The sequence below is a fragment of the Amblyomma maculatum genome, chromosome 3, assembly GCF_055883805.1.
Source record: "Amblyomma maculatum isolate TAMU_Amacu chromosome 3, ASM5588380v1, whole genome shotgun sequence".
NCBI classification, from domain to species: Eukaryota; Metazoa; Arthropoda; class Arachnida; order Ixodida; family Ixodidae; genus Amblyomma; species Amblyomma maculatum.
The window spans coordinates 165334099-165348952 of NC_139346.1; the positions used below are offsets into that span (position 1 = coordinate 165334099).

General features: G+C 42.6%; 1 protein-coding gene across 1 annotated transcript; it reads right to left on the reverse strand.

Moving 5' to 3' along the window:
- Window positions 1-9990: 9990 nt before the first annotated feature.
- Window positions 9991-13334, reverse strand: LOC146196748 (uncharacterized). Its single transcript, XM_084596400.1, has 4 exons — window positions 13243-13334; window positions 12287-12309; window positions 11401-11460; window positions 9991-10391 (listed from the first exon to the last, which is right to left on the reverse strand). Exons 1-4 carry the CDS (start codon window positions 13280-13282, stop codon window positions 10188-10190), a joined length of 327 nt encoding a protein of 108 aa, XP_084452526.1. The 5' UTR covers window positions 13283-13334; the 3' UTR covers window positions 9991-10187.
- Window positions 13335-14854: the final 1520 nt, after the last annotated feature.

Below are 14854 nucleotides of genomic sequence, written 5' to 3' on the forward strand. Positions count from 1 at the left end.
CCGAGTGGGCATTTGCATGAACCTATAAATGAGAATTGAGTGCACATGCCCTGGCTTCGGTTCATTTTGTTTTGACATGCTACTTGGATTTCGCATCGTCTCTAGGCAAATAAGCGCTAGTGTTCCTGTCCCAAATGAGATGCCTTGAGAGTATATAATGTCGAGAGCAGTTGTTCTGAGCTCCAGTTAGGCAATATGCTCACTGTTGCAGCTATGTGGAATTGACTGTGAATGTAGCTTAGGGAACTTAGAGTCGAAGGTAATTTGGAATACCTTTACTGCGGCATTTTGTAATTGTCTGCGAACAGCCTGACCAATGCTGGCACTTGAAAGGGGGGGACAGGTGAAAAGGTTACTCAGAAACTTGTGAAGACTGAAAACATTTACTCACAGGAAGGCGAGCCAGTAGCTATGCCACGCACATAGGCATACAGATGTGTATAGTAAAATGTCCAACGTTCTGTTGTGGTCACCGTGGTGCTGATACTTCCTGAGATTTCCTTCAGAATTCTTCGTGTTGGTATTTGCCTTGTTTTTATTGCCTGAGCGGTGAAGAAGCTTGTATTTTGTTTCTTTATTTTATTTTTTAATGATGCACAAGACAATACCTTACATGGATCACCGCGTGGCATTCGCCTACGACAAATAAATAACTTGTCATCGATGTGCTTCTCTCATCTGTTCCGGTTGCAGCGTGGTAGAGGCGTCGACGTTCAAGTTCTGTATAAGTGACGTGAGTGATTAAAGAAACCTGCGATATGCAATTGCGCCTTCGTTATTTTTATTCACTGAGACAGTAAAGTCAGCCTGACTCAAGAAAAAGTATTACGTTAATTGAAAAAGCAGGGATTGTGGCGGATCTTCGCGCACGCTGAAGTGACTTACAGAAAATTTGAGCCATCAACAAGATGAATTTAAACCAAAACCGACACAATAGAAATGAATAAATTTGATTACAAATTATTTAGCACTAGTCCTAGAATACCACGTGGTGGTCCATGTAGTCCATTAACAGTGAGAAAACATCAAAAATTCATATCTATACCTTTTAGGGCTCATCTGCTGCTCTGAAATTCAACAAATCTCTGCACTTTATTTTCACAGTACTGCCTCAATGACAGCATGTAAGGCCAGCGAAATCTGATACCCGCTAGAAGGCTCCTGATAGTTGGAAAGTACAGGCCTAGTAATATAACAGCCATCGGTACCGTATTCGCGTGCTTTATCTCTCACTAGACATATCTTACCTAAGCTAGGGTCAGCAACCTACTACTGTATGACTGCACTCATGCGAACGCTCGGTACCGGGCGGTGAGGAGATTCGATGCAGTGGGAAGCGGATGTAGGGATAACTGCTTATATTACTTTGTAATGCTACCACTGAATGAATGAAAGAGCACCGAACGAGGGTTGAGGGGGAGCATCAGTTCGCAAGCGGAGCCAACGTTTCAACAATTAAGGTGACTTCGTCTAGCCAAACGAAGACAAGTCCCCTTGTCGAAACGTTGGCTCGGCCTGCGAACTGAGGCTCCCCCTCAACCCTTGTTTAGTTCTCTTTCGTACTGTGTAGCCACCTTCTTTCTCTCGTTCTACCCTGGATTATCACTGAATGTGTCACTTCTGGCCAAACCGCTGTGTACGGCTGAAGCATTTGCATACAGGCGGTAGTGACATGGGCGGGCACTGACTGCTCGATAGATTATATAGATTATGCAATGTTATGAGATCACATAAAATTGCCGAGTTGGCAGCCAAATCGGGCGGCTCGTTTGATGAGGGGAGGCCAGAAGATAATTGAATTTCGACCCTTATAATCAGAACCCGTCACAATAAGATTATGTCATGCAGTTACGTCCTAGAGGCTTGCTTAAAGCGGCGCTCTCTATTTACATCGGTACACATTGTTATTCCATATGATTATATGTTAATTATGTGTGTGATAAATGAGGCAAAATTAAAATAAAAGTTGTAGGGGTCACTTTGTACCGCTAAAATGTGATGCGAAAGCGTTTATAGCGAGGTGGTTGTTTAGTCTGCAGCGCGATATTTACTGAAGGTGCATGCCAATTTGAAACTCCGCTGATTCCTGCTGTACTGGCTCTGCTTCTGTGCGCTGTGCGTTGCGGCGTTCGAGGAAGCGGCAAATGAAAGGCGCAGCACTGACGTCTGGATCGGACGCCCGGCGGAGTCACCTTCATATATGCGTGAATCGCCTTGTGATGTCATCGGTCATGATCGAAGGTCATGATGGCGTCATATCCGGTCATGACCGAGACATCACCAAGCGATTAACGCATATATGAACTCGACCCGCCGGGCGTCCGTGCCAGACGAGCTGGCCCATGAGCTATCTCGAGCACTCTATTTCCGGGCAGCCATGGGACCCCCCAACGACTGGGGTAACGAGGAGCGGTTGCTAAATTATGGGAAAATAATCAACCATTATCGCTTGGCACGTAGGCTGGAACCCCCCCCCCCCCCCCCCAAACTCAAAATTGAATAACAAAGAAGCTGCTGCATGGAGGCGCTTGCAAACTAATACGTTCATCAATCCGGTCTTGGCGTACCATGTGTACCCCGAGACGAGAGACCATGACAGATTTAGTGATTGTGGGGCGAGAAAGACCCTCGACCGCATAATATGGGAATGCCCGCACTCTCTCGGGTTGGGAAAAAATATACTTAGTAGAGAGAACTGGAAGACCCTGCTGCAAAGCTCGGGCCCTGAGGTCCAGCGGAACATCGTCCACCTGGCGGAGAAGGCTGCCATGGGCCAAGGTCTGCCAGCCAGCCTTTAACGCCTCCTCTAACAGCGACGCAAACGATAAACAATGCTGAACAACAGCAATATGTGGCAGTGTACCTAGGTCGCATTGAGCTTAGCCATGCAGCCTAAATTGAAAGCCACTTTTTCCTTTACTAAATCATCTTTTTTTTTTTTAATTGCTCGTTTTGCAATGCCGTGAAATTTTATTTCTGCCCGGATACCAGGCATTTCAGGTTTTCTGTGAGATTTACTATCACAAAGTAGGAGGTATGTGGTACACCGTTTTAGTTTGTTATTAATTTATTTTTGAACGAGACGGGCCTCAGTTCACGATTGGATGCCAACTAATCTGCTTGTGGAAATTGTTATACCTCTTCTCACCACATCGTCACCCGTCACGACTTTCTTTCCTTCCCCAGCGGGCACTAACAAGCCCGATACTCACCTTTCCAGGTGAGTGTCCTATTTTACCAGTCACTAAACTAATTTGTCTACATATACTCACACCGAAACTAGGCGCTAGGCGATAAAAAGTGAACTAATGACTTGTCCATAGTGCCACCGGCAATAATCAGGGTAAAAGCTGCGCTTCGTGAGCTACCCATCAGGCGAGAGTCGTTATAGGCAGTCTCGCCTGACCCAGCCTTGCGCTCGCCTGTGCTGAGAGGTAGTGTTCCGGAGGTGCGTCCAGTGTTGAATGATGGTCTCTCTCCCAATAAAGCAACGAGAAGAAGTTCGTTGCGAAAGGATTAGCAAGTTCCATAACTCTCGCTATCCGCTGGTTTCTCAAGAACTGTCCGGAGAGCGGCAATCAGTTTAGCTGTGTAGTCTCAAAATAGCAAAGTTTGCTCGGGAGTTTCGTGAAAAGCGACAGAATCACGTAATAGGTCATTCTATCCTATTCTCATTCTTGAAACTGATTGGACTATTCTTGTTGCAAAATGGAGTCGCAGATGCAGGGGTGGGGTTATTTTGTAACTCTTGGCTTGCGAAAACACATCTGATGATTTTGCATATTGTCGTCCTCATCACTTAGCCTCTATTAGATTTGAATACAAATGCCGCCTTCATAGCCGACCTATATAGAGTGCACTTCCCAAATTCATCTTTTTTCTGGAACTAGGAAATACCTTATCCATATAATATTCCTTTGCTTGCAGTGTATGCGCTATAATAAAAGCGCATGTTGCTACATTGGATGGCATATTGACTATCAGACGTCCTATGCGATCCAGGAACGCAGGGTTTCAGGACTAAATTAAGTCTGCCGCAAATACTTTTTGGCTAGAAAAGAACGCACTGTCTCTTGGTTTCGCTCTATGAACCTACAATAGGCATAAAGGAGAATCTACTTTGCTAATATCAAAGCTCTAAATTACTTTAGTTTTTTTTAAAATAGTCACTTGTAAGTGTTAAGCAAAATCATAAAATTTTGGGCAGAGATATTACCGCCCAGAAAGGGCCCACTAAAATGAAAAATTTTGACCTAGAGTTGTTGCAGTGCTCCTCCTATTGAGGATCAATTTGATTGGAGCAACATTCTGCACCGCGGCTTTGCATTTGTTAGTACCACTCTGAGGCAAGTTATGGAGAAAAAGGTGTTTCTCACATACCACTGCTTTTCTTCCACATTGTGTTTCCCACTCTGGTGTTCTCAACGCCAAATGCCAAAGACGTCCTTTGTTCCTTGCTTCAGTGCCTTCACCATGGTACACAGATACTTTAGTGTGACCAAAGCGACACTTTTTCATTATGGAGAAGTGGTGCGCTAACCCCAAACACCATTTCTCAAATACAAGGAACCCTTTAATTATTTCTCACTCAATTCGCTTTGCGTTGTTTGTGTTGGCTATCAGTCTTTAAACGCATCAGTACTTTACACAAACGTGAAAACTATAAACGAAGCTGAAATACTGAAAGTTTACCTATGGCCAGAAAGACATCTCAAAAATTCTTCAGCTGTGTCTTCGGTTTGGCCTGGCTTTCAAGTTTCTCACCCTGACCTCCTCGCCATTTATCGCCTGTATGGAAGTATTGATTCCTATATCGATCATATTCACCCGATTTATTTTCTTGCCTCTATTTGTAGTGACTCTGCGCATGCGGTGGCCGAATCTGTGATAGGCTGCCTTTACAAACTGTACTCTATTCTTTTAGTAACTGATGCTCGTCTATATATCTTAATAATGTTTATTATTCTAAAACGAAGTTGCTTTCTGTTACTCACAGTTCCCATCGTGTACCTAAATGTTAAGGCTTTCAAAATAATCAATTTCAGCTTTCTACTGCTTACAGGTATCTGTATTCCATCTTTAGCCTAAATTCCGCGGAGTTAACCATATTACCTCCTCTTTGTTGTAGTTCTTTTCAACTTTGCAGTTGCAGTTCTTTTCAAGCAACTGTCTCTGGCGTCATCTTGAACATAACATCTACAACCCCCTCGAAGTTTAGAAAACTAGCATACAATACTATATTGAGTCATATATTAAATGATGCATCAACCATCTGGTGCCTTGATTAAGCATCGTGGAGGCTAACAAATAGGGTTCCACTTAAGTTGAGGACAACGCAGAGGGTTATGGAAAGAAAAATGGTAGTGGTAACATTAAGAGGTGGGTCAGAGAAATAACTCAAGTCACTGACATTCTAGTGGAAATCAAGAAGAAATGGGCATGGGCAGGACATGTAGTGCGAAGAGAGGATAATCGATGGTCGTTAAGGGTAACAAATTGGGTTATAAGGTAAGGAAAGCGTAGCAGGGGGCTGCAGAAAATTAGGTGGTCGGATGAGGTTAAGAAGTTCGCAGGGGTCAAGTGGATACAGCCAGCACAGGACCGGGTGAATTGGAGGAATATGGGAGAGGCCTTCGCCCTGCAGTGGGTCAAGTCAGGCTGATGATGATGATGATCATTTATAAATGACCCAATCTCTGCAAACCCATTTACCTCTTCCGGTTACTCACGGTATGTTTTCGTGATAGGATTAAAACTATACGAGCGTAATTCGCAAACCTGGAGCATCCTGGGTAATTTCATGCCAACTACTGCTTCACAGCAACTTTTTAGGTAAATTATAACAATGTTTCATGCCGCAACCACTCATTCCAGCTAGATTCAACGCATAATATGTTATTCCAATGATTTTGCTAAACATCGAAAGCTCGTACTTCATTTGAATGGAGCAACCTCGATTTCAGTTCTTCTGCAGACTCCAAACTTATCAGATCGCAAGACTTTCATCAAATCTTCAATCACTGTTAGTCCAAATTACTCTTTAATTTGTTTTGTTTTCATTTGTGCGCGCAGCATTTACATAATATTTTTTTCAATGCATGCGTTCTTTTTGGATTTTATTTAATTTTCAGATTCTACATCACAATCTTTCTGATGTATGTACCCACATGATGCTAGTATTCGTGTACTTAACTTATATAGTAGCTCCCGCGTGGCAGCTGCGTGAGCGGCTGCATTCCCCCTATGCGTGTATATGTCCTGGTGCCCATGCAATTTGAATTTCTATTCAATCTTTAATTGCATTGCGACATATGACAGGGAGAGCATAATGCTTAGAGAAATGTAAGAGAGGTCGATTCGACATGCAAGTCTGCAGTATCGGAAAAAGCTAGAAGGGATAAGAATCGAGAAGAACCAATAAGAAGCTAGAAACTACGTAGCCCCAACTCCTAAACCCTTGTTATACCCCAAAAGTGGCCTAAAGCCATCCCTGCTGTTCAAATAATAGCTTTATTCAGTAGTATTTTGCTCAGCTGGAATGTTTTATTTTGTTATAATTATAGGTTCCTCTTTATGAACCTTGTACAACACCTCCACGTAATAATCTCAGTGGAGGTCATTTAAAAACATACTGAAATATATAAAGGAGTAAAAATCGTCGACTGCCACATTGAGTGCACCCTCGAAACACGTCATTGAGAAAGGCATAGAAGAAGGCGTAATAGAAGGCAAGTCGGAAGAAAGTAACTTGATAGAGAGCTGCGCATTTTCTTCGATCGTCTTTGGTGCTTTAGCGTTCACTACCATTGTATAGAACAAGTGCATATTTTCCTTATCGCCCCCATCAAAACTCTGTGGCCGGACCAGATAGTTGATCCCGCAACCCCCTGCAGAGCGACAGTACGAGATAACCACTACGCAACTACGGCGGATGTTCACCCATATTCGTAGATTTTTTCTGCAAAAGGGTCATAAACGTAAACGCTCCTCCATTTGCAGAGTTTTAAAAGCGATCTTCAACGGCCAATAATGATTATAATCTTCCGAAAGCGTCATTTTGGTAGTTATTAACAGGGCAGCGGTAAAGGTCGAATTCACCGGAAAGACCGCCATATGGTGGGTATAGAAAATCGTGACTGGACGAGAAGGATCGCGACGTATTCGTGACGTTACACGTTCTAGCATCGCTGAAAAACAAATGCGTGCTGAAGTGGTGAAGTTCGACCTCTGATCTTTCAGTCGCGAATCACAGTGGCCTGTTCGCTTCTTTGTATTAAAAAACAGTATGTGATGCCTACAAGCCTGGCAATGTCTGCAAAAGCGTTTGCCAGGGGGCGTTCAAGAGATGACATAGGGATCCTTAAATGCTATAGCTCCATGTTCTCAAAATGAACCTAACTACCCCAAGCTTTATTACATATGTGTAGTTTAAACGCCTGCAAACAACTCCACAACAGCACCAGGTTAATTGTGCCTAGATGCTCTTACAAGATGCTCATTTCCGCAGCTTTCAGTGCCATTCGGCACGGCAATACAAGGGATTAAAATAAGAATGCAAAAAAAAAAAAAAAGCGATGTCGCAGCTCGTCACTAAACCACAGACTGAGAGCGTAATTGCGTAATATGATCTGATGAATTAATTGAAGCCTCATTTTTCCAATCGTTTTTCTCTGTATCTATGTCGTGTTCTTCCCAGAATCGCGGTCGGTTTGGCCGTCTCGAAACACTTCCAGCCATTTACAGAGCAACTTTTCAACCAAAGTCACTGAGCCATGGCAGCATCGACTGTGACCGACGCAGATGGTAGACCGTAAGCAATTTGTCAATCGAGCTTGCTTGTCTCACATCGTTCGCCTAAACTTCTGTGACGTAGCGAGCCACTGAAGTTGCAGGAAGTAAAAGGCGGTAGATACCGTGTTGAACAACACATAAGCTCCCTAAATTCTTCCATGTGTAGGTTATTCCAACTTCAAACACGAAATAATTAGCACAGGTAGAGGAAGGCATAGGAGAGAGGTTAAGAAATTCATAATGACACGCATTCATTTCAAATGGCAGCCACCAGTTGGATGTTGTAGAACTCCATTACGAAATTCCATGACAACTGCGCAATTTCAATTCGAGGTCCCAAAAAAGTTCCTAACTGGCATGACAGTAAGTGACAGTAATCCCGCGATTCTCTAAGTCCTCAATGAAATGGCTACAGTGACGGGTCGTCTTCATCCTTTGTTGGACAACTAACTTTACTAAGGATGTTCGAGCCAAAACATCCTGTTTTCTCAGCGAATGCCGAAAAGCTTAGCACAGAGTTTCTATATTTACCGGCATGTCCAACATAAAAAATAATAATAATAATTCCGCTACAGGTTCGGTATTGAAATCCTGGCGCTTTTATTTTCGACTACCCTTCCTTGTCTTCGCGAAATTAGATATCTTGCTAGCGGCATTTGGTTTCTTTGATTTCAGCAAGAGTATTGTTATCTCGGGTTTGTTTCCTGGCGTGATCTGCTCGCTTTCTTGTCTCTTAACGTTACGCCTCTCGTTTTCCTTTCCATAGCTCACTTCATTTCCCACAATTTTCGTTAAGTCCTTCTCCTTCTCGTTATACTACATATTTCAGAGCCGCATACAGGCTGCTGCTATATAAAATTATTTTGAGGGATAATCGTATAGTGTGATCTTAGAGTACCTGCAATATTTGGCCAGTCTAATTCTTTTTTTTTGTCCTAACTATATCACTCGTGGTACAGACCTGCGGTTACTACTGCCCTAAGTATTCCTGTGCCACTTCCAGCATCTCGTTACCCATCGCAATATACTGTACCTTCGAGACTGTTGAGCATTACTTGAGTTTTCTGAATAGTATTTTGGATGCACTGTTCTGGTTTGACTGTTTAAAAGAACTTTTAGACGGGCTAGATGGTTTTCAGCTTCAGACGGCATACTTAGCGCAAAAAAACACACACGCACACGAGAGAAAAGGCGGGACACGGGACACCACCACGAGCTGTGCGTTTAGGTCGGAGTCGGTGAAATGGGCCTCTCTTTCTTCTAGACTAGCGCTGTTAATATTTGATAATAAAGGGCACTTTTCGCAACCCTAGATGACGTGGTACGTCATGGCGTAACCCCTACACCTCAGACGGTCTTTCGTCCAAGCGGCCACATGTTCTGGTACATGGCTGTGCGTTGGTATAGGTCTGTTTGCAGTCGTCTTAGCGTGGTGACCTCTTACTGTTTCCAAGCGCCCTAGCGAAGACTCCAAAGTCACCATCCTGGTGTCTGAATTCCTATTGCGAACTAACTACTACGCTAGGTCTAACCGCTCGTCGCTGTGTGCCCTGTCCGTGTCCGTGTACGTGTCAGTTTCCGTGTACTTGACCATGCACTTGCCCGTGTGCTTGTCCGTGTCCGTGGTCCCCGAGCCGGCGCTGCAATGGGCAGGAGCTGCCAACTCGGGTCGCTCCTTTCATATGGGAGGGTCATATCATAATCAACCTGCCAGAACCGTTTGCATTCTCGTTACCCCTACGACACGCTGGCACGTCCATACGGCTAGGTTGAAGCGTGACTTTATATGCGGGCTGATAGCTTACGCTCTCGCGTCATACCCTTAAAAGATGAGCTTAAATGTCTGCAATATTGTAGCACCTTACACTGATAGGGCGTGATAGGGAAATAATGCAGCAGGCAAAAGAAGCTTCCGCCGTTGCTTTCGCAATCCAACTAGGGTTAACCAAAGCTACACGACAACTAATTTTATTTGATTGGTCTTACGGCAGCCGAATAGTGCGACCCCCCTGAACAACAAATTCGCATCTGCGCTGTGTGTACCCACTAAAAGGAATTTAATTCTATAGCTCACCGCCATGTTTCTTTCCTGGAGCTGCAAAAACGCTTGTTTTCTTTATTCCAGTTTAGAGCTTTACACACAAAAAAAAATGCTTTGTATACAACTTTTCACGTGAATTGAAACGTCCGGTTCCTTCAATAAATGCAACACTGAAACGGACGATAGGATTTAGGCTTTATTTTACGAGAAAAAGAAATTAAGTTGCATACAGTGCTGATTGCTCATAAATTGATGAAATGTCTTTAGTCAGCCACGAGCGAGAGCTGGCAGCCTCTTGCGGTCCAATTACGATGTCCCATTTTGCGCTGCAGTGAGGCAGAGCGACGCGCAGCCCTCAGAAGGGAATGTGGGCCCCAAGTCCCACCTCCCATTGGGGACGGCCCAAGTACCAATGGCCGTTATAGTTGCCGATGCCCTGCGAGCCCTGGCCGTAGGCTGTGAGTCTCTTGCCGTCCTCTGAGCGGGCGATGTCATATTCCCCTCGGACTCCGAGATTTAGCTGGTGGCCATGGGCAGAACGGTACAAATGAATTCGACCCTGCAACCAAGGAGGAGAAATAAACACAGTATAGAAACGCAATTAATTAGCTTTGCCGGTCTGCGCGTTTGGTCGAAATTAGAGAGAAGTTATTTTTACGAGACCGCGTGCAACAAAAAGTAGTAAGAAAGAATGGACTAAAAGAGGAAGTCAAATGAAAGAGACAGATTGTTTCAGCGTCTATGCATGAACCTTGTCAAATTCGTGGGATTAGAAGAGTAGAGGCAACAACTGTTCTGGCGCGTGTTTTTTTTTTTTTTTTTTTTTTTTGTCTGAGACAGTGCACAAGACAGTAGTGTCCATGAATCAGGACGGGAATACACCAGGTGATTAGTTTATATTTAATCTTTTTCATGTACTGCTTATATTCCCGTTTAAACGATTGAACGATGGCTGTGACGTCATTGACGCAATACGGTCACTTGAGAAATGTAAAAGCTTTGATACAATTACTGTATTTAAATTTCTTAGTTATTGTACCTTTTGCGCTGGACTGCATGAGCACTGGTGCGAATTAAAATGGACAAAACAGATTATACTGCAGGTTTTGTACGCTTGACATGACCTCGATACCTCGGTAATATCATAGCCGTCGTTCGGCAGTTGAAAATGAAACCGAAATTGCATGCTGGAAAATTTTTATTTGCATTTATTGGCTATCCATCGCGTAATTCATGCCGATCTTCGTGTTAAGTAACGTTCTGTGCATCCTCCCCAGAGGCATAATACCCAACCAAATTATGGTATACTTTTACTCCTTTAACATCCCAACTCTCACAAGGAATTGATCCCTTAAACGGTGCTGAAAAAGCATGCATACTGATAAGCTTCCCACGTTTAATGAGAGTCACGAATAATTGAATAAGGTAGTATTATAGCTAAATTAAAATGCAAATTTTCAGCCTTCCTCTTTTTTTTTTTTTGTCAGATTTTATTTTTCGAGGTTCGACAGCAGCGATTTTAAGTAATCGTGAAATGAAGGTAAAAAATACAATTTCAAGATACTTGCCCGCGGAGGCTCTTCGGTGAAAATATTGCTTGGAGGACTGGGCTGACCTGTAGGGCTCCCCTATCGTATCAGAAAAACCATCTGGTTAAGAACACTTTATTATGCTTTTCATCACCACTTGTCTTAGTTCGTGCGCAGGTAAGAAAGTGTTTTCGAACTGCGCTGAGATTATATTTCTCTTCATATATCCTAGAGCTTGTCTTGGACGGCAGAACTGCTGTTATGTTTGTTTTCCAAGTTGAAGAGTCCAATGTCTTTACCGCCCTTTTGAGCGCGAGTGCTTACTACAACTGTTTAATCAGGTGAAAACAGACCACATATATAACCTTCTGAGTTAATGCGCACGCGTACAAAGCATCAGGGAACAGCATCATTGTTATCAAAGCAAGCGTGACAAAGGTTTGCTCCGCCTCATAAAGAAAAAACGACGTGTCACTGAAAAGGTTTGAACCTGCTTTTTTGATATAAATGTTCTAGAGTTTCACGAGCCGTCTGATTTCTGCCTCTACCCAGAATTTTTATGTCGTTGTAGTAAGCGCCCATGGTGTCCTCTTTCTTACGTGTGTTTGTGTTGCACTGAATACCCGTTATATCTGACAACCAACTAGCTGAGCAGCTAACCTCCTTGAAAAAGGAAACCTAGCTGGGGTTTAATCATTTTTTTTATACATGTACATTTCTAGACGCTGACATCACTGCACATTAACAACTTGCAGAAGTAAGCACGGTTATTACTTTGAGATGCGCACAGTTTCGTCGTTTCTCGTACAAGTACGAAATGAATTAGTTTCAGCTTAGCTTACAAGTACACAAAATCTATTCTCATGTAGAAGATTAGTGTGCGGGCAAAAGCACACGGTCAAGATATCATAAAAGGACGGCTCACCTCTCCAGTGGCAATGATGACACCTTGGAAAAAAAGAAAGATAAAACAAACAGTGTATTAGATGGCTGCCTGTCGGTGTATTCGCGTCTTTAGTGCATGCTTCAGCATGTATACTAAACACGAAAGATTATTTGTAAATTGATGAAAATGGGAAGATAAGAAGACAGTGAGAAGCTATAGGAACCGCTTATTCAGTTTGAAATTGTAGCCTCAGAGTCTTTATATGGCTTTCACACCATTAAATTGAGTCGAATGGCGGCAATGTTTTACATTCAATTTTCACGACAATAAATTCAAGCTTTTTTTTTTTTTTTTTTTCCGGTACAGTGGGAACAAGCCACAAAACAAATTTTACTAACTGCAAAACATTGCATGGAATTATCTTCGGGACCATTTAAAGGAGCGCCCGGCTTTTTTTTCTTTTAGAGTAAGCTACTGAACAAGTCACCCTTCAGTGATGACCCGGGCTGCGTGTACATATTAAAATGTGACCATATAATGAATACGGACAACAATCATGAAGGGAAGGCAGAGGCCCATGCAAACGGATAAGTTTACCATTCGTGAGGCCGTAGAAAGAAAATGTAGAAGGAATGACGGGCTCTCTCTAAAAATTATAAAGTGACAGCACTAAGTACTAAATCGATATCCGTTGTTAAAAGTAAATTCTGAAATTCTCCATATTTAAGGAGAAACGTTTGTGCGACTTCAATCGCGAATACAGACTTACGAGCGGTCCTTGTGCACCTCTCCGCCTGCTTTAGCCAAACGAGCGAAGTTCCAGTCATTGCAAAGAATTAACTGAGCTTTTTCACAAGAGTACGTAAACTCCCATAAGGTACTAATAGGATTTCTACCTGTGGCTTTTTTATGATTTTTTGTCTTCAAGGGTTAAGGGCTCTACCGCCCAGCGTACATTAGAAGAAATATCGTATGAGGAGAAAAGCATAACTCACCGACAAAAAGGACCACGAGAGAAATGAACACGCGAACCATTTCTGCAGGCCTTGGTAGGCACGAACGCTGGAGACGAACGCTGGCTTGATGAGTGGCGCAGTATGGTGGTACGGTGGCATTTTTATGTCGTCCAGTTCTTAGCAACAAGCTCATGTCACCTTCATGTTTGCTTGTTTAAGGTAATTTGATATTATGACCCATCGGTTCCGTCATTTGAGTTCAGGCGGCTCAGCCGCAGAGAAGGAGGGGGAAGTTGCCACCACGCGGTGCAATCTTGAACGCACCGCAAGGTTGTGAAGGGTTAGATTACGGAGGCACCAACAAGGAACCAAGTGGGCAGCGAGGAGTCTTGGATGTCACAGCGTGTGCTACTTCCTCCATCTGTGGACAGCAAATAAAAAAAGCAAAGTCAATTGTCAAGATTATGTCAAATCACTAAAACCGGAGAAGATTGCGAGTTATCGTATCTTTTTGCAGCGCTGCTTAAATCTTCTCAAAACTTCATCCTTTTGAGTATTTGATATTACAACAATGTATTACTTAAATTCTGGCCAAACTTAGCCCCGAACAAAAGGCGAATTTGAAGACGAAAATAATATGAATTTTTATACAAGGTGTAGTACACATGAAAAAAACGAAAAAGGCCTAAAACCACCAGGTTTGCTTAGAACGCACGGTTGCTTCACCTCAGTAATATCTTTGGCATCCGCCACAAGCCGCGCGTCCATCACCGCAATGATGACAGCTATGTTCGTAGCAAGGATTTCCATTATAAAAATCACGTAGGAGAAAAACAACATGCACCACCCATGACGAAGGGCCAATTAAGTCGTAGCTTTGCTTGTTCCATGTGTGCCGTGTACGGATTGCATGAAACAGGCGTAAAAAATTGAGCGTACAGAATGAGTGCACTGAATGTGCGCGCAGTAGCTGTGTAGGTTATGTAGAGCATAACAGCTACAAGTGTCATATCTTCTAGCAGCTTATCTTCAGTATATTCACACTAGACTAATTGTACATCGAAATTAATTACCAGTGATGAGATAATTGTGGTTAAGTTTAACTTTGCACTTCAGTATTAAGTCTAGCATTGGATAGATTATTTCAAGTATACTTTCACTGAGGTAATTACGGACCTAATTAAATAAAGTTAATTAGTTAAATACGATTAATATTGAACTTTTTGTTGCATTATAAAGTCCTATATCTTTGGATTTCATGTGTGGCGTGTAATTGCTCTAGACTAAATGTAAGTCGTTATCAATATCTGTTGCAGTTCGATGTGACTTCAGCTATATTTAGTATAATTCGCAATTAAAAATGTACATCATAATTAATTGTCGTTATCTAATTATTTGTGAATAAGGCTGAACTTCACACTACAGCAACTAGCCAAATATCGTCCAGTAGGACTGCCCCGTCGAGTATGTCGAGTATGACTACCCCGGGAGAGCTGTACAATTTAAGGATTTATTGTTAATTATTTATATATGGACATCATTTTAATTTTAGGAAACAACATCAAGTCATATATCTTTCAAACTGTATCTATACGTAGTATCTGAAATCAAACAATAAACCATAAAAATCAGGTAATCGTGAGGTAATAAT

What these genes read in the sequence shown, in the direction of transcription:
- LOC146196748 (XM_084596400.1), bottom strand. Translation starts at nt 13,282, where the DNA reads ATGGTTCGCGTGTTCATTTCTCTCGTGGTCCTTTTTGTCG. An exon ending in TCTCGTGGTCCTTTTTGTCG is followed by an intron (nt 12,310 to 13,242) that starts GTGAGTTATGCT and finishes TTTTTTTCCAAG; the next exon opens with GTGTCATCATTGCCACTGGA. An exon ending in TCATCATTGCCACTGGAGAG is followed by an intron (nt 11,461 to 12,286) that starts GTGAGCCGTCCT and finishes CTGATACGATAG; the next exon opens with GGGAGCCCTACAGGTCAGCC.